Source organism: Lemur catta, chromosome 12, assembly GCF_020740605.2.
Source record: "Lemur catta isolate mLemCat1 chromosome 12, mLemCat1.pri, whole genome shotgun sequence".
Taxonomy (NCBI): Eukaryota; Metazoa; Chordata; class Mammalia; order Primates; family Lemuridae; genus Lemur; species Lemur catta.
In genome coordinates this window covers 46,499,017-46,514,762 of record NC_059139.1, presented here as the reverse complement: position 1 = coordinate 46,514,762, position 15,746 = coordinate 46,499,017, and the positions used below count along the sequence as shown (strand labels likewise).

Here is a 15,746-nt window from a genome sequence, read left to right as displayed (position 1 = left end):
AATTACTTGGTGATGTAACAAAAAATAAACAGAAAAAAAAAAATCTGTCAGCTTTCTTGCCCATGCCTAAGTAATAAGTAAAAGGCCATGTTTCATAAAAAATGTCCTCCAAATTAGCCATTCTTAAAGTTAAAGCAAATTGTCCCAATAAATTGTTAGGGCTTGTACTGCCTGGCATGAAAGCTAACCAGAATCTTAATTGCCCTAAAGTCCTTCCCAGGATTAGCCACTGGATACTCAGTTAAAAAAAAAAAACAAGCCTAAACTCACACAAAGAGCACTTATACTGCAATCAAGCCTTCTGCCCACTGATCCCTCTGTGAGTGTAATCCTTTTGGAACTGCCTGTAAACACAGGTATTCTGAAGTGTGTCAACACAAGAAAAAGGGAAGAAATCCCTGGGTGTCATTTTAACTTTCCATAAAACAAATTTTATAAATACCATTTCCAGAAAATATTTCATAATTTTCATCTGTTTCATGTTTTATAAATGAGTTGTAGTTTCCTTAACAGTTTATACTTGTTTGAAATGCATACTCTAATTATTTTATTTAAACATCAAAATAAAGGGATCTTTAGGGATGGAAATTACGGAATTTACTTACTCACTAAGCCAATTTATTTGGGGATGAGGATCTTATTTTGGAGAAGGAAAAATATAGAGTTCAGAGAAAGTACTGCTATTTTTTCCCTCCCTTATTTACATTTCAGAAATTAAGTTGGCTTGTAAGATGAAAGAAAAAGGCAATTTAGAGTGTAATAAAGGTAGGTTAGTATAATACTAATGCCAAACATCAGACATCCTTCTAATGCCCTTATGACATTAGTTCAAATATCAACCCACCCCCTTCATCCCATTCTGTGCACCTCAAAGTCCAATAAATGGCTCTGTGGCAGCAAATTACAGTCACTTGATTCCTTCTTAATGTTTAAAAATAATTAATTTTTAAAGGTTTAATCATCTAACTTAAATTTAAGTGGTTGGAGAATTTTTCAATACTTTTCTTTAAGTTTTCACATTTCCCCCAGATCCATGATATTGATGGTGATAATCACTGAAAATCTGTGAACCTAATACAAATGGTTGAAATCAGTTGAAATAACAATAGAACCTTATTCTCCAATTCCAAAAATACTGAAAACCCAGTGAGGTAGGAGTGACTTCAGCATCGCAGAGCTCCCTCAAGGATCTCTGACTGTGGTTCTCAAAGTTGGATGCGCCTGGGAATCACCAGCGTCCCTGTCTGAACAGCTAGATGCTCAGGCTATATTCCGGACCAATGGAATCAGCCTTCTCTGGGGGTGGGACTGAGCTTTGGTATTCTTAAAGCACTAAGGCAATTTCAACGTGTAGGCAGAGTTTAGAACCATGGATAACAGAGTGTTTAGATTAGCAACTGCTAACCTTAACCAATATTCATGTGGCTCTTTTTATGTTACACAGGCAGAACATTAGCCCGTCATTACACCACACAGCGTCCTGGACTTAAGACTTATAATTTAACATCGTTTTTTAATTAGAAGAAAAGGCAATAAGATAGACGATATACCTCCAGCAAGGTTTTAGTTTCTCCACATTTCTTTGTCTACATTACACATAAACATAAAAGTCCCAAATATTCTCTTTAATTTATGGGATAAAAGTCTGTCAATAAATACTCTAATGTCTCATTTAAAGAAAAATGCTTCATTTACCTTCCGCAAGAAGACTTTTACCCAAACGATGAAGCCACAAATATGAAAGGCTGAACACACTCGATAAGAGAACCAAATTGAGCTGATAACAATCAGAATTCCAATAAGGCTGCAATTTTTCCTACCAAAAACAATTTTTAAAACCTGAACCACCACAATAAGAAAATTTCATTGAAGTGAATAAAAAGAATAAAATTTGAGTCAGAATTTATACAAATAACTGCATTCCCAATGGTCTTCTTGGGATACTTTACCAGCCCCTAGACCTCTTACTTCAAAACCAGATCACGAGTAAGTCTTAGTTTGTGGTAGAGAGATGACTCCCCCCACCCAAAAAAAAAGAAAGAAACAAAGAAAAAGAAAAGAGAAAAAGGGATTCCACACAAGCTTTTGTAGCCTGGGGCACAGAAAGTGAGCTGCCAAAAATTAGGCTTGAAAATGTATTTTTCAGAAGGGTAAGAGCTCTGCTAAGGTGCCCTCTCCTTCCCCCTGTTTTCCTTCCTGTTTCACGAAATATTCTTGAGGTTTCAACATAGATGTATTAAATAACAGCCAATAGAGGATCATCGTCCACTGACCCAGGTTCCAGCTCTTAAGATTCCATGCTTAAGAACCTCTTTGAGGGCTGGGCTCAGTGGCTCACACCTGTAATCCCTGTACTCTGGGAGGCCAAGGTGGAAGGATCACTTGAGGTCAGGGGTTCGAGACCAGCCTAAGCAAGAGTGAGACCCTATCTCTACTAAAAATAGGAAAAATTAGCCATGCATGGTGGAGCATGCCTATAGTCCCAGAGGCAGAGGCAGGAGGATCTTTTGAGCCCAGGAATTTGAGGTTGCAGTGAGCTATGATGATGCCACAGCACTCTAGCAGGGGTAACAGAGTAAGACTCTGTCTCAAAAGAAAAAAAAAAAAAAAAAAAAGACCCTCTTTGAAACCGTCTCAAAACTTTATTTTCACAGGCAACTTTAAAGTGCTCTTTTCTAAGTATTTACAGGTCAGTAACATTAATTGCATTTCCAAACTTTTAGTTAATATAAGAAGAAAGAGAAACTAACCTAATTAGTTCTATTTATTTGGTTGTCTGCCAGACTAGTAGTATTGACTGTACTGTCCGCATCCACCTCACAATAAAATCCACAGGCCTGGACCTCTACCAGACATGCCCCCAAATGGAGGTCTTGAAAACCTATTTATAAATCGCCTAACATTTTGTTTTCGAGCAGCTATTCCTTTGGACCTTCCAGTCATTTACGACCAGTTTCCCTTTGCTGATGTTTTTCCTGCGCTTCCTGTGGAAGGGCCAGGGAGCTCTGTTTCTCTCTCTTGGTCTTGTCTATAGTCATGAAAGGTCTGTGTCTTCTAGGTTGAGAAATCTGAACCTCACATCCTACTGTTTGTTTCTGTCTGTTTCTGCTTCCTTTTCTTCCCAACTGGGTTTTTTTGTTTTTTGTTTGTTTGGTTGGTTGTTTTTTTTTTTTTTTTTTGGTATTAAATCAGGTTTCCCTCCTCATCCAGCTTTGGTTCATCTGTCTCCTGGTCCCAATATCCACCAAGAGGTTTTATTTTCCTCATATTACATATAAGTAATAAGTAACAATAGCAACGAAGTGGCCCCAAGCATTAAAGAATAGCTGTGATTGGAGCCCCACATATACTGGTCAGGCTGCTCTATAAAATCAACAGTATGTATTATTAAAATGGAGGTTCGGGGGACTAATAAATATTTATGGAAAGGATCTATGCCATTTTCCTTTTCTTCTTACTAAAGTAATCCATGTGCTTTGTACAAAAATATACAGCATCATTTTAAGCCACTTTCTAAAATGGAACTTACTTATGGTATATAATGTTAAATGAAAATGCAGGACAAAAATTCTCGTTTTCATGATCACAGCTACATAAAAAAATGAATGCAAAGGAAAACTGCTAGTAGGAAATACATTTAACCGTAGCTGCCTCCAGGTGGGAGAATTACAGGAATTTCTTTTCCTATTCTTTCTAAAATTCCCAATTTTTCTACTGTGAACGTTTATTAGCTCTATAATTATAAGACTAAATTCTTTCCCAAGAGGTTTATTTAGCAAGGTATGTTTCAATTCTTCTCCGGCACTCGCGCCAAGCCCCCACTTCCCTAACCAGCTAGAACTGGAGCAGCAGACGCAGCATTGCTTCGTGCCCACAGCTTCAGGGTACTGAGACTCCCCAGGCAAGGAGGAGGATGCCGGCCAATCCCACCCCCATCTCCCCTAGTGTCTCTCTCTGTCCCCCTTGCTCACATAGTTGTTGTTTTGACATGCCAGTTTCACCAATGCTTCATTTTCCCCACCCAAATAGTCATAGGATATCCAGCTTTGGTTCATCTGTCTCCCTAGGGCCCACTCTCCCAGTCCCAACACCCACCAAGGAGTTCTCTTTTCCTTATATGACACATAAGTAATAAGCAATAATAGCAATAAAGTGGCCCAAAGTATTAAAGCATAGCTATGATTGGATATAATCTTTAGTCCAATGCAGACCTTGGGTGATAAATTATTGGAGGAAAATCAGCTTTGATATGGGCACCACTGCATTTGGTCTGTCACCCCCAACCTCACTCACGCTGTGGAATATCCCTTGCTAAGAGCGTGGGTGCATCACCTTCCAGGACCTTCTGTAACTCCCCTGAGACGTTAGCACTCTGGCTTCACAGTCCTCAAGCAGGAACTTAACTTTTAAGTAGACATCTTAATTTCTAACCAAAGCCACACAGTTTTATTTTTTCAAATTCAACCTCTTAAAGGTAGCGTTTTTGAGACAGTGACTCATCAAGCCATTGACAGCTTTGCTGATTCAGTGATGGTTTATGCGTCTTTGTTTGCAATTGGGATTCCAATACTGCACCCATCCCACTGTGTTTCCCACAGGCTGTAGCCTCTTCCTGCTAGATGTGCACTCTCTTTCTCCTCAGCACAGCATCCGCTGCTGCCCACTGTTCATTTTATCTCTGCTTAATGTTTTGATCCTATTTCTTTTTCTTTTTGAGACAGAATCTTGCTCTGTTGCCCAGACTACAGTGCCCTGGCGTCAGCCTAGCTCACAGCAACCTCAAACTACTGGGCTCAAGCAATCCTCCTGCCTCAGGCTTTCTGAGTTCCTGGGACTACCGGCGCGCACCACCATGCCTGGCTAATTTTTTCTATTTTTAGTAGAGATGGGATCTTGCTCTTGCTCAGGTTGGTCTCAAACTCCTGATCTCAAGAGATCCTCCCACCTTGGCATCCCAGAGTGCTAGGATTACAGGCACAAGCCACCTCGCCCGGCCACTTGATCCTATTTCTTAATCACATTTAGTCCCATTTACTTGCACTAAATGGACCCCTTCTTCCTTCTTAATTTCTGTATTGACCCATTTCATTTCATCTACCAATTTCCTCCAAATTCTTTGCCCTCTTCCCTATTCTACCTGCCTAGAATATGCATATGAAGGAGTCCCACCCTCCACTATGACAGCAACAGAACCAGATCTCTCAGCCCTTCAGCTGATGACTCTTCCCTCTGAGCAAAAGCCAGGTCCTTACAACATCCACAGAGAGCAGGGCCATCACTCCTAGACTCAACATAAATGTCATCTTAATGTCAGCTTCTAGCTGAGGTGGTTTTGGGGCACTGGTTTGGATGCACTTACCAGTTGCTACCCACCCACGACATTATTCCTCCAGCCAATAGTCATTTTGGGGGTATGAACTAATGGCCAGTGTGGTTCTTGCTGCTCTGAGTGGTCAGTAAGAACAACATAAAGGAAACACCAGTATGCTGTGTCCAATACAATAAAATTAAATGAAGTTAAAAACTCAGTTCCTCAGTCACATGTCACATGCTCAAAAGACATAGGTGGCCACCGGCCACTGTACTAGACAGCACAGCGAGGGGACACATCCATCATCACAAAAGGTCCTACTGGAGCAGCACTGATGTAGTGTATGAGGCCACACTAAACTCACATCATGCAATTTTGAACAATACAAGTCAGCAAAGACTTACACCTCTGTCACATGTCATTTACCAGCATTTCCTCAGAGACTGGGCAGAACACAAGTATATGTAAAAAACAAAGGCGTTTTGAAGTGGCCCTGGGGAGAGCCATTTCCTATCCCAGATTCCAGTTCACCAACAGACTACTGCTCACCTCTTGCTGCCCCCTTCTCTCAGAAGGTTCTTTTAAAATCCATTATCATTTCCTTTGCATAAAGTCAGGGGACTTTATTAATCCAAAAAGTTTAAATGAACAAAAAAGCAAATGCTAGCCCAAGAAACACTCATCCAAGGATCTTCTCATAAATCACTGGATTAAAGTTGCACAAGTTTGTCTCTCTCAAACCCTTTATAGCAATTCTCTTCAGACACAGTGATGTTACTGACAAAATGCTCAGATTAGGTCAAGCTACTACAATTTCCATAGCACGTCTTCTCACCCAGCAAGTATACCAGTCTGAGATTGGAGTGAGTTTTTAAAGCCTAAAATGAAAATCTTCCTACCATTTAATACTTTTAACAGCCAACCCCCTGCCCACTACAACAATTTGTCTTGGTAAACATTCTTCAAAGCTAACATTCCTGGGAGCATGATGCAATTTGTAGATGAGACATCCTGTATGTATGAGTAACAGCTATGCGCCTGGCTTCGGTGGCTCACGACAGTATCTATATGGAGATGTTTGCTTTCCTTTTGCCTTCCTCTTTCCCCCTTCTGGAAGTAAATTATTACTCTTACCTTATATAGCAAAAACATTAAGGGCGTACATATTGCTTAGTGTTGGTCTAAGTTTCTGTTCCAATTTCAGTAGGACTTCATGCAGGGAGATCCAGCCAACCACCTCTGGCTCGTGGCCAAGCTACTAGCAACACCATCAGCCGACACCAAGGGTGCTTCCTCCTTGTTCTGTTCTGTGCTGTGTGATTTCTGAACAGCTGTAACGGCTCTGTCATGTGTCTGCTCAGCATGCCAACCGCACGCCCCTCACCTCCAGTGAGCCCCCTGCACGAGTAGGCTCGCGGTGAATCCACAGATCATTTACCTTTGCTATTAAACTCCCCCTGGGCATTGTCTTGGTTTTCCCTGATGTCACATCAGCTTGAGCACTCAGCCACCACCACCACCACCACCAGCTTTCCCCCTGCAATTCCTAAGGCTGCTCCACCCATGTGTGCTTTCCAGGTGTTTGAGCTGCCTCACCTTCACTGCACCCGAAGAAACTTGCTGGGAGGTTTGTATTCTCCTGCTCCCCACCTATCTGCCCCAGAGGGCCTCACAGATCCCCAGGAACCCAAACAAGGCACCTGCCGAGAGCCCAGCCTATGTCCTCCAAACCCCATCAGCTTCATTTTGCTCTGCTCACCTTGAAATAACTCAAGGGATGAGTCTGGGATCCAAATTAGCCTTGAAGAAATAGAAAATATACGGGAAGGAGACCTAGGGAGGTGTCCTCAAGGAGATAAGAATAAGAATATTTGTGGGCAGATGAGAATTCCCAGGTCCACGGGAGGAAATACCTCCACCTTGCCCAGGGAGCTCCTCCTCCTCCAAAAGGACACCCACATCAGAACCGAACCCCAGAACAAGCATCTGCTCTTTCCTGAGCCCCAGGGGTAGCTCACATAGGCTCAGCTCCAAGGGGCCCCCAATGGGTATCAAAATGGGATAATGGTATGCTTGGCGGTTCTGGGGCCAGGCAGAATGAAGTTATGGTCTCACTTCCACCTTCTCTCTACCTGTGGCTCAGGTGCTTCCCCTGAAACTGAAGCTGGAAGTGCCTACTTCATAGGGATAACAGGGGAACACATGACATGTCCCATAAAACTGCCCAGAAAAAGCTTTGATGGCTTTGTTTTGTTTTTTTAGATTGTAAATGTAGTCTCAACCCCTGAAGTCGTGATATTATAACTGATGCTGCAAAGAAAATTTACCTGGTTTCAGAAAATAGACAAGGTTCTCAGGAATGAATATTTCATACTAAAATATGTTTTCTTCCTGTCCACTGTCTACTTGGATCTGTGATACTCCTATGAGTGCAGAGAAAAGCAAGATTTTGGACATACCCAAATCTAGGCTGTCCTCGTCTTCATGTTCACTCAGTTGAACCACCAAGCTTTTGTTACACTGAAAAAGATAAAAGTCAGGTGGATTTTTAAAATTACATATATGCTAAACTAATGTTTATTTTTGTGAACTAGGAAAACAACCTGGGAAAGCATCAATAAAAACATGTTACATGTATCACAAATGTAAACAGTAAACCAGTCTTGAACTTAATTAATATTATTGAAGAACTAAAAATAAAGAAAGGATCTGGCCCAAGCTAAAAGCCCTGACAGCTGTCCATAGGTTATTTTATTCTCAGAGAATCTCTCTCAGCTTTATTCTTACAATTATGTTGTTGTTAAACATCCATAGAGATCAAACTTCAAGTTCAAATTTATTTTGGAAAATGTATGCAGTCATCTTGCATATACAACTAAAACTCAGAGAGATAGCTAGGTTTAGTCATAAAAAGTAGAGATTAAAAATGTGATAAAGGAAGCTGAATTTCAAGCTATTCTGAATAGGACTTGGGGCACATCCTGTGTGTGTGTGTGTGTGTGTGTGTGTGTGTGTGTGTGTGTTCCTATTTTTATTATCACTAAATCTTCATTTCTACTTAAATTCTGGAGAGAAATGCAAAGAAGAAAGCAGGGCAGGGAGTCATTACCTTCACATCCTCCTTTTCAGATGATGATCTGTTGGACACCAAATTCTTAATCTCTGCAAAAGGAATAATTCTCATCAGGATCTGCTGATTGGAGCTTTTGTAAAAAGAAGAAGAAAACCAGACGACAAGCATAAATGAGTTGCCCAGGAGCTGTCTGCACAGAGCAAGGTTTTGAGATCAGGTTTCTTAAAAATCAGACCAGAGTATCTGATAACCCTACTGCCCATGCTCGGGTATTATTTGTGTAGATCAAGAAGTAAACAAGCCTGGGAGTTCTCACAGGAAATCCTGAGAGGAAAAAAGATCATTAAATAAATAAATGCCCTTGATTCCAAAGGAAGGCCGCTCACTACTGAAGTTCTTCAAAATAGCACAGACTGTAAGGACGTGACTCGCACCTACCTGAGAAAATCTCACACGGTCTATTTCCTCAAATACTACAGATTTCCATATATTTCGAAAAAGCACAGCTCACTGTAGAAGAGGTCTGGCTTTTCCTCGCGCATCACTGAAGATGGAGAATACCAGTGCAGCCCTCAGCCGGGCAGCGCCAGGCCGAGCAGTCCCCGGCCCCGGGCACGCCAGGTGTCCTCTTTCTGAATAAGGTTGTCCTGGAAACAGTAGTGGTTGGGGTGTTCTGGGATGAACAGGAAGGTTCACTTAAGGGGGCATTCTTCTCTGTGGTTTGGCTGATTTGTTCTCTTCCCAAATACTCAGTTGCCCATAAACAAGAGCCACTGTTGTCAAAATAACAACCAGCGGCAGGTTTGGACCTGGGAAAATTAAAGTGTTGGACATCCCTAGCGAAGGCAGATAACTCAAAATCTTTACCTTGAATTTGCATTAATATCCAACATTGGGGGGTTCCAGGCCCTTTTCTGGACCCTTGCCCCCCTGCCCCATAGCCCTGCTTGGTGCTGACCCTGGGGACCCCGGAGTTGTCCCAGCAGGTTCATTAACTAGCCATTCCCTACTGCACTTTGCCTCTCCTGTTTAAGTTACCTAATGCCTCCAACCTCCAGGTAGATTTACTCAAACTCTTTTTACTACTGGGCAACAATGCTAGGAGTTTTCATCTATGTTTCTGCCTAGAAAAAGTTCGAGGTATTCATTTACATGGCTCTCCAGACACATGGTGACAAAGATGACAAAGGACAAGGATGGAGCAGAGAAGCCAGCAATCCCACTTGTCATGTGTTTTTAAACATCTGTGTAACAATAACTTTAAACTTGCTTTGTCAAGTAATACTACATATGTGCTCTATAATAGTATATTGCTCTTGATTTTTCTATAATAAAAAAAGGCAGTAAGTTCAATTTTGTGTGGTTATTGTCAAATGCTGTCAACAGGGAATGAGGACAAAGTCCTAGCTGACACCCAGCCTGTGCATCTGGTGTTTAAGCATCCTTGCCTGCCTTTATGTGCACGTCCCACACAAGGCCTCCAGGTGGCAGCAGAGTAACATCTGTGTGAACGGCATCGCCAGCCTAAGAACGTCAAAATGGACCAACTTCACCCTTCAAGAGCTTACTTTTAAGTGCCAAAGTCCTAAACACATGGTTGAAATAAAGTTTTTCATCCCACTACGTAAATGCAGAAGATTTATGTGAAACACCTAACATGGTATTTGCCACATTATATGAATAGAGTAGGGGTTTTGTTTTGAAACTCACATCCTCAAAACCTAAAAATTGGGATAAGTAGGGAAGATACCACCAAGGTGTTAAAAAAAAAAAAAAAGAAGAGAAGAATATCCAATACCAAAGTTTCAACAGGCATATCTGCATAGACATCAAGAGACACATCCATTTATTTTGCCTGTTATAGGATATTCCTTTAAAGCCATTTCTGACCATAAACTCTTAAATAGTAATTATACTGCATTTCTAAAGAAGTCTGTACATATAGTATTTATCCAGAAGAATGGTACCCATTTTATTCCAGATTGCTAATGAAAAGGGAGATATCATCTGGTAATTCAGTTTGCAATAACAAAAGATGTGTTCACACCTGGTAGTAGGTTCAGGTTCCAGCTTCTTTCCCCCTCTCAAAAGGCCAGTGAGCTAGTTTTCGTACATTGCCATGAGTACATTTTTCCTTATAGTCTAATGACTTTTTTTTTTCATTTTAAAACAAATATCACAAAGTATATTAAAATATAAAAGTCTTCATAAAAATTATACTTCATTTAAAAAGCAACTTTCAAATTTATAAAGTCTTTATCCTAAAATCATTAAGTAATATTTGCAACAGTGTACAGATTCAGGATAATAATGTATCTTTAATTAATCTAGGACGAAACAGAAGTATATCTTAGAGCTTTCAAAGAGTCTGGCATTCATTCTACAGAGTTTAATTAAATTGCTCCAGGAGAGTTTCTGCTAAATTAGTAGGATCCTTTTACACTAACCTGCTGTACCACCAATTGCACAGTGCAATCAAACCACTCATTGCTATAGCAACCTTCAGCAGATAATGATATCAGTAACTCTACCTATTTTGTTTTAAAGGTCTATTAATCTTGCCTTCAAGGCCCACCCAGAAGTAAGGATTACCCCTCTAAATCAGACTTACCAAACTCGATAAATGTGTTTTTTTCTTGCCAAGCTGTAATGGAACAAGAGATAATCTCTAAAACTTATGTTCACTAGTGATACTGCACCAGCAAACAGGGTTTTTAAAACAGGGTTAAGTAGCTGTAAGATTAATACCAGTGTCTCATTAAGAAGCAGATTCACCTAAAAGATCTCAAATTTGTGTACAAATCTTACTGTCTTCTTTTGCAAAATGAGACCCCAGAGCCTAGACTTAAGCAAAGAAAAGGTTTTACACCAAAAATACAGGATGCTCAGTATTCTCCTTTAATTGCCATTTGGCTATGCCAGAAGAATCATGATCAGAGCCAGCCAGACCACCAGTGTTGCCCTGTCCCTACCCCCAGGTTTAACTGTCCAGAACAAGGCCACCACTGGCTTGGATCTGCAGGGCAGCATCAAAAGCACAGCTGGAAAACGAGAGTCACACTCTCAGTTTGCTCTGCCTTCCCCACAAATGCCAAAAAGCACCCTGATATAATAGTAGGTGTTTATAAAAGCCCCATGTACCCCTCTGGCCATACATGGGGGTAGGGCATAGTCTTGAATGAATCCTTTTCTCCCCATAGGTTGTAAATTCTGGGAGGGCTAGGACCAAATAGATTTTGGCCCAACACTTGTGTCCCCAGTGCCCAGGAGGGTGCTAGGCACATAATAGTGCCAAATAAATGCTTCTCTCCTCTACAGGAGGAGACCAAAGATGTGGTGGATTGTTAGATGAGCTGATCAGGACAGGGAAGAAAAAGTTGGTTACATTTTTGAATTACTAATTGAAACACTTCCAATACTAGCGCCATTTTATCACAACTTCTGAACTGCCAGATTTGTGGACAGATGAACGCTTTTCTCCTTGCTTCCTTCCACCCTTCCAGCTCTGTAAATCCAAAAGCCATCCCCTTTCCTCTCCAGTTACGTATGTATTGGTGTTTCACTACTAACTACTCTGCCTCCGTGTGTTGCTACACTGTTTTATCCTAGTGCACAAATCCAATTCTCAACTGTCAGAGAATTGAAATGGCAAAGGGAACAAACTTGAGAAACTACCTGTCACTCTAAATTCAGAGTCTATTATAATATAACACTTTGAACTTTTGTTTCGATATCGCAATTGCTCCTTTTTTTCCTAAAAGTGGCAATACTACTAAGAACCTTCATTGTGCCTTCCCAGTATAAACATGGACTGGGGGAAACAATGACACATTTATCTATAGAAATATCAAACGGAGACTTGTTAGTCTGAGAGCCCCAACATTGCATTCAATTCAACAAGCTGGAAAGGCCCCTACTGAACAGTAGCTAGGGAAGATACCAAGACAAGAAAAGAAATTCTTGCCTTCAAGCAACTCCAAACTGTGCTTCTTTAGAATATCATTTTTATATTTATATTCTACCTTATTTCAGAAAGAATTTCATAATATTTCTTTGAAATAGAGTGCTTTTTCATTTAAATTACTTGCAATACTTTTTTTAAGCCACAAAAGCAATTATTTAAGAAAACTTGGAAAGGACTAAGAAAAAATATCAATATAACTACCATTGAATGTTGATATAGGCCCCTCCTTTATACATAACTTTATTGAGGTATAATTGATATACCACACAATTTAATCATTTAAAGTATACAATTCAATGGATGTTAATATACTCAGAATTGTACAATCATCACCATAATTTTTTTTAAGAGACAGAGGTCTCACTATCTTGCCCAGGCTAGTCTTGAACTCCTGGCCTCAGGGATCTTCCCACTTCAGTCTCCCAATTAGCTGGGATTGTGGGTGCCCAGCACAATCACTTTTAAAGCATTTTCATCACCCCAACAAGAAACCCCACACCCTTTAACAATCACTCCCCATTTCTCCCCAACCATCCCATCACCCACCTACTGTACCCACCTCCCACACCCCAGCCCTAGCAACGACTAATCTACTTTCTGTCTCAATGGATTTGCCTTTTCTATATATTTCATATAAATACAATCACATAATATGTGTCCTTTGCAATTGGCTTCTTTCATGCAGTATTATATGTTTTCAAAGTTCATCTGCATAGCATGTATCAGTACTTCATTCCTCTTCACTGCCAAATAATATTCCATTGTGCATGCATATATATATAATACATATGCATGTGTATAGATAGATACAGGTATACCACATTTTGTTTATCTATTCCTCAGCTGATGGACCTTTGGGTTGTTTCCACTTTTTGTCTATTATGAGTAATGCTGCTATGAACATTCATTCATGTATAAGTTTTTCTGTAGATGTATGTTTGCATTTCTCTTAAGTATATACCTAGGAGTGTAATTGTGGAGTCATATGATAACATTATGTTTATTATATTTTTATAATACAGATTTTTACATCTCCTGTACACCATCATCACCACCCCCAACCATAAAATCTCAAAAATAAAGAATTCAGTCATGGGAAAAAAACATATCCTCAGCCCAAAACTTTGGTTGCACTTATCAATTACACAGAAGCTCTAAATCGTTATACATTTGGCCCTTGAACAACACAGGTTTGAACTGTGCAGGCCCACTTGTACATGGATTGTTTTCAATAAATACATAAAAAAATTTTGGAGATTTGTGACAATTTGAAAAAACTCACAGATGAACCACCACCCCTGAGACAGAAAGACCAACACCTCAGAAGTTATACACTGATTGTCAACGCATGGGGGTCAGTAGCCTAACCCCCATGTTGCTCACGGGTCCACTGTATTTCAAATTGAAGTCAGGTCATAATTTTCCTGATCAATTGCTTAGATAAAATGAAGTAAGTTACATTTCAAAGATATAAACAAAATTTAATTTTATCTTAGGACTGCTTTTATGTACCTAAAACTTCGAACTTAGATTCTGCTTCAAGAAAGAAACTAATTCTTTAGCTATATTTTCAATTTAAGCTCGTTTCAACTCTATTAGAATCCTTAGTTGAGTTTAATACTTGTCTTTCCTCCTTAGCCTGGTAATTTGACCCAGCTAAAACAACACATCCATATCCAATGTGAGCCAAACGTGTTGCATCTAGGTGAGCTCTGAGGAACCTCTGAGTCATGACCTCAAACATGTAGTGGGTTTGACAGATGATCTCTGAAGTTCTCTCCAGTTCAAACTATGGTTCTTTAATTCTGTGATCAACTAGGAAGTGAGGAGGAAAATTTTTACTTATGTGTGAGCAAATATATTATTATTATTATATACAGAATTAGCATCATATCAGCTTGCTATCCTATCTTTATCCTTGGTCCTTTCATTCTGAAAGTTGCTCTTTTCTATGAAAAGGAGAAGAAAGAAAATTGGCAAAGTCAGTCTCTAAAGGAAATACAGAAGTGCTCTGTAAAATGAAAGAAACAATTACAAATCACTTACTGTGGCTGGGAGGTACATGCTTTGTGCATGATTTTTAATTGTGTTGAAAATGCCAAAATACCCTACTTCTAGGAGAACAACATTTATAAAGTCCTTGGAGGCATATTCTACACTAGAGTTAAGATAGAGCTGTGTCTCCAACTGAGTAATCACCCTGCAGAACAGTCTTCCTAACTGCTGTGCTAAATCCCCAATGCCTCAGTTCCCACCTGTCCTGGCTTTAAAGGTCTATATCTTGACAAGATATTTGAACCACATGCAACGGTTCTCTTAAAAAGCCCTTAAGTTAGAGTATCTAAAATGAAAAAACCTTGAATGAGGACATTCATTTGGAAAATAAATAAATAAAATGAAAAACTGTTGGAAACAAAACTTTATGTGGATAAAAGCTCTGTTTTCCCAATAATATCTCACAGGAGATATTCAAATAAGGAAAATCCACCACACAACTCCCTCTATAATGTCACAAACCCAAAGCACAGAGGGAAGTGCTATACCCTCGTCTACAGAATGTGCAAGGAAAAAAATCTGCTCACCTCTAGTCACTGTAACAGAAATGGTTATTTCCTGGTATCTCAAAACATGTATCTTTACCATTAAATCCACTATCGGCATGTGTTATATAACTTGCATTCATAATCAGACATCATTTGCTAAGCATCCACGATGTTAGACACCAGGTAAGGTGCTTTATCTGTGTTTTCTCATTTAAGTTTTACTGTGAAGTATTAAATGACACCCTCACCTCCACCCCTACCCAGCCATTTTCCACAAAAGCAAACACAGCCAAGTAACCTGCACAGTGCTTCAAAGCCAGTTCGTGGCAGAGCTGTTTTCAGTTGTGTTTGCTTGTTGCTGGCATGTGTCAAGACATGTCTGTGCATGCAGGTCACAAATCTCTCAGTGATAAGGACTTGAGACAGATTAACCATTTGGAATAAAGTTCATCTCAAGGCAATGGTTCCAATGTTTGCACTTTTCCTATCACACAAATGCTGGAGAGAACTCTAGATCGTCAGTCCAAACACTAAATATTAAATAGATAGCTCCTCTGTTATATAGGGGTAGTTGGGATTCTGTAGTGTGCTGGGGAAGAGAGTTGACTCTTTGCCCGAGTTCTGACAGCCTGGGCAAGTTGTGTCACCTCAAGTGAGTCACATAACCTTTCTGTGCTGCTGCTTCCGCATGCATGAAATGGGGGAAATTGATTCCTGACTCCCAGAAATAGCCCTCCACATGACCACGGGCCTGTGTGCTCCATGAGTATACAGACTTCATTCAGCTTGTAGCTGCACACCCAGTGCCTAGAACAGTGCCTGGCACATAGCAGGCACTAACAAATGCCTAAGTGA

At 40.1% G+C, this 15,746-nt stretch overlaps 1 protein-coding gene across 3 annotated transcripts in view; it reads right to left on the bottom strand.

Moving 5' to 3' along the window:
• ARHGEF28 (Rho guanine nucleotide exchange factor 28) overlaps positions 1-15,746 on the bottom strand; it is a 265,920-nt gene that overhangs the window by 120,950 nt on the left and 129,224 nt on the right. For all 3 annotated transcript variants that reach the window (XM_045566117.1, XM_045566119.1, XM_045566118.1), the window contains 2 exons: positions 8,421-8,473; positions 7,771-7,831 (listed from right to left, as the gene is read on the bottom strand). In XM_045566117.1, the coding sequence (XP_045422073.1) occupies positions 7,771-7,831; positions 8,421-8,473 (114 nt within the window). The remainder of the gene's footprint in view (positions 1-7,770; positions 7,832-8,420; positions 8,474-15,746) is intronic.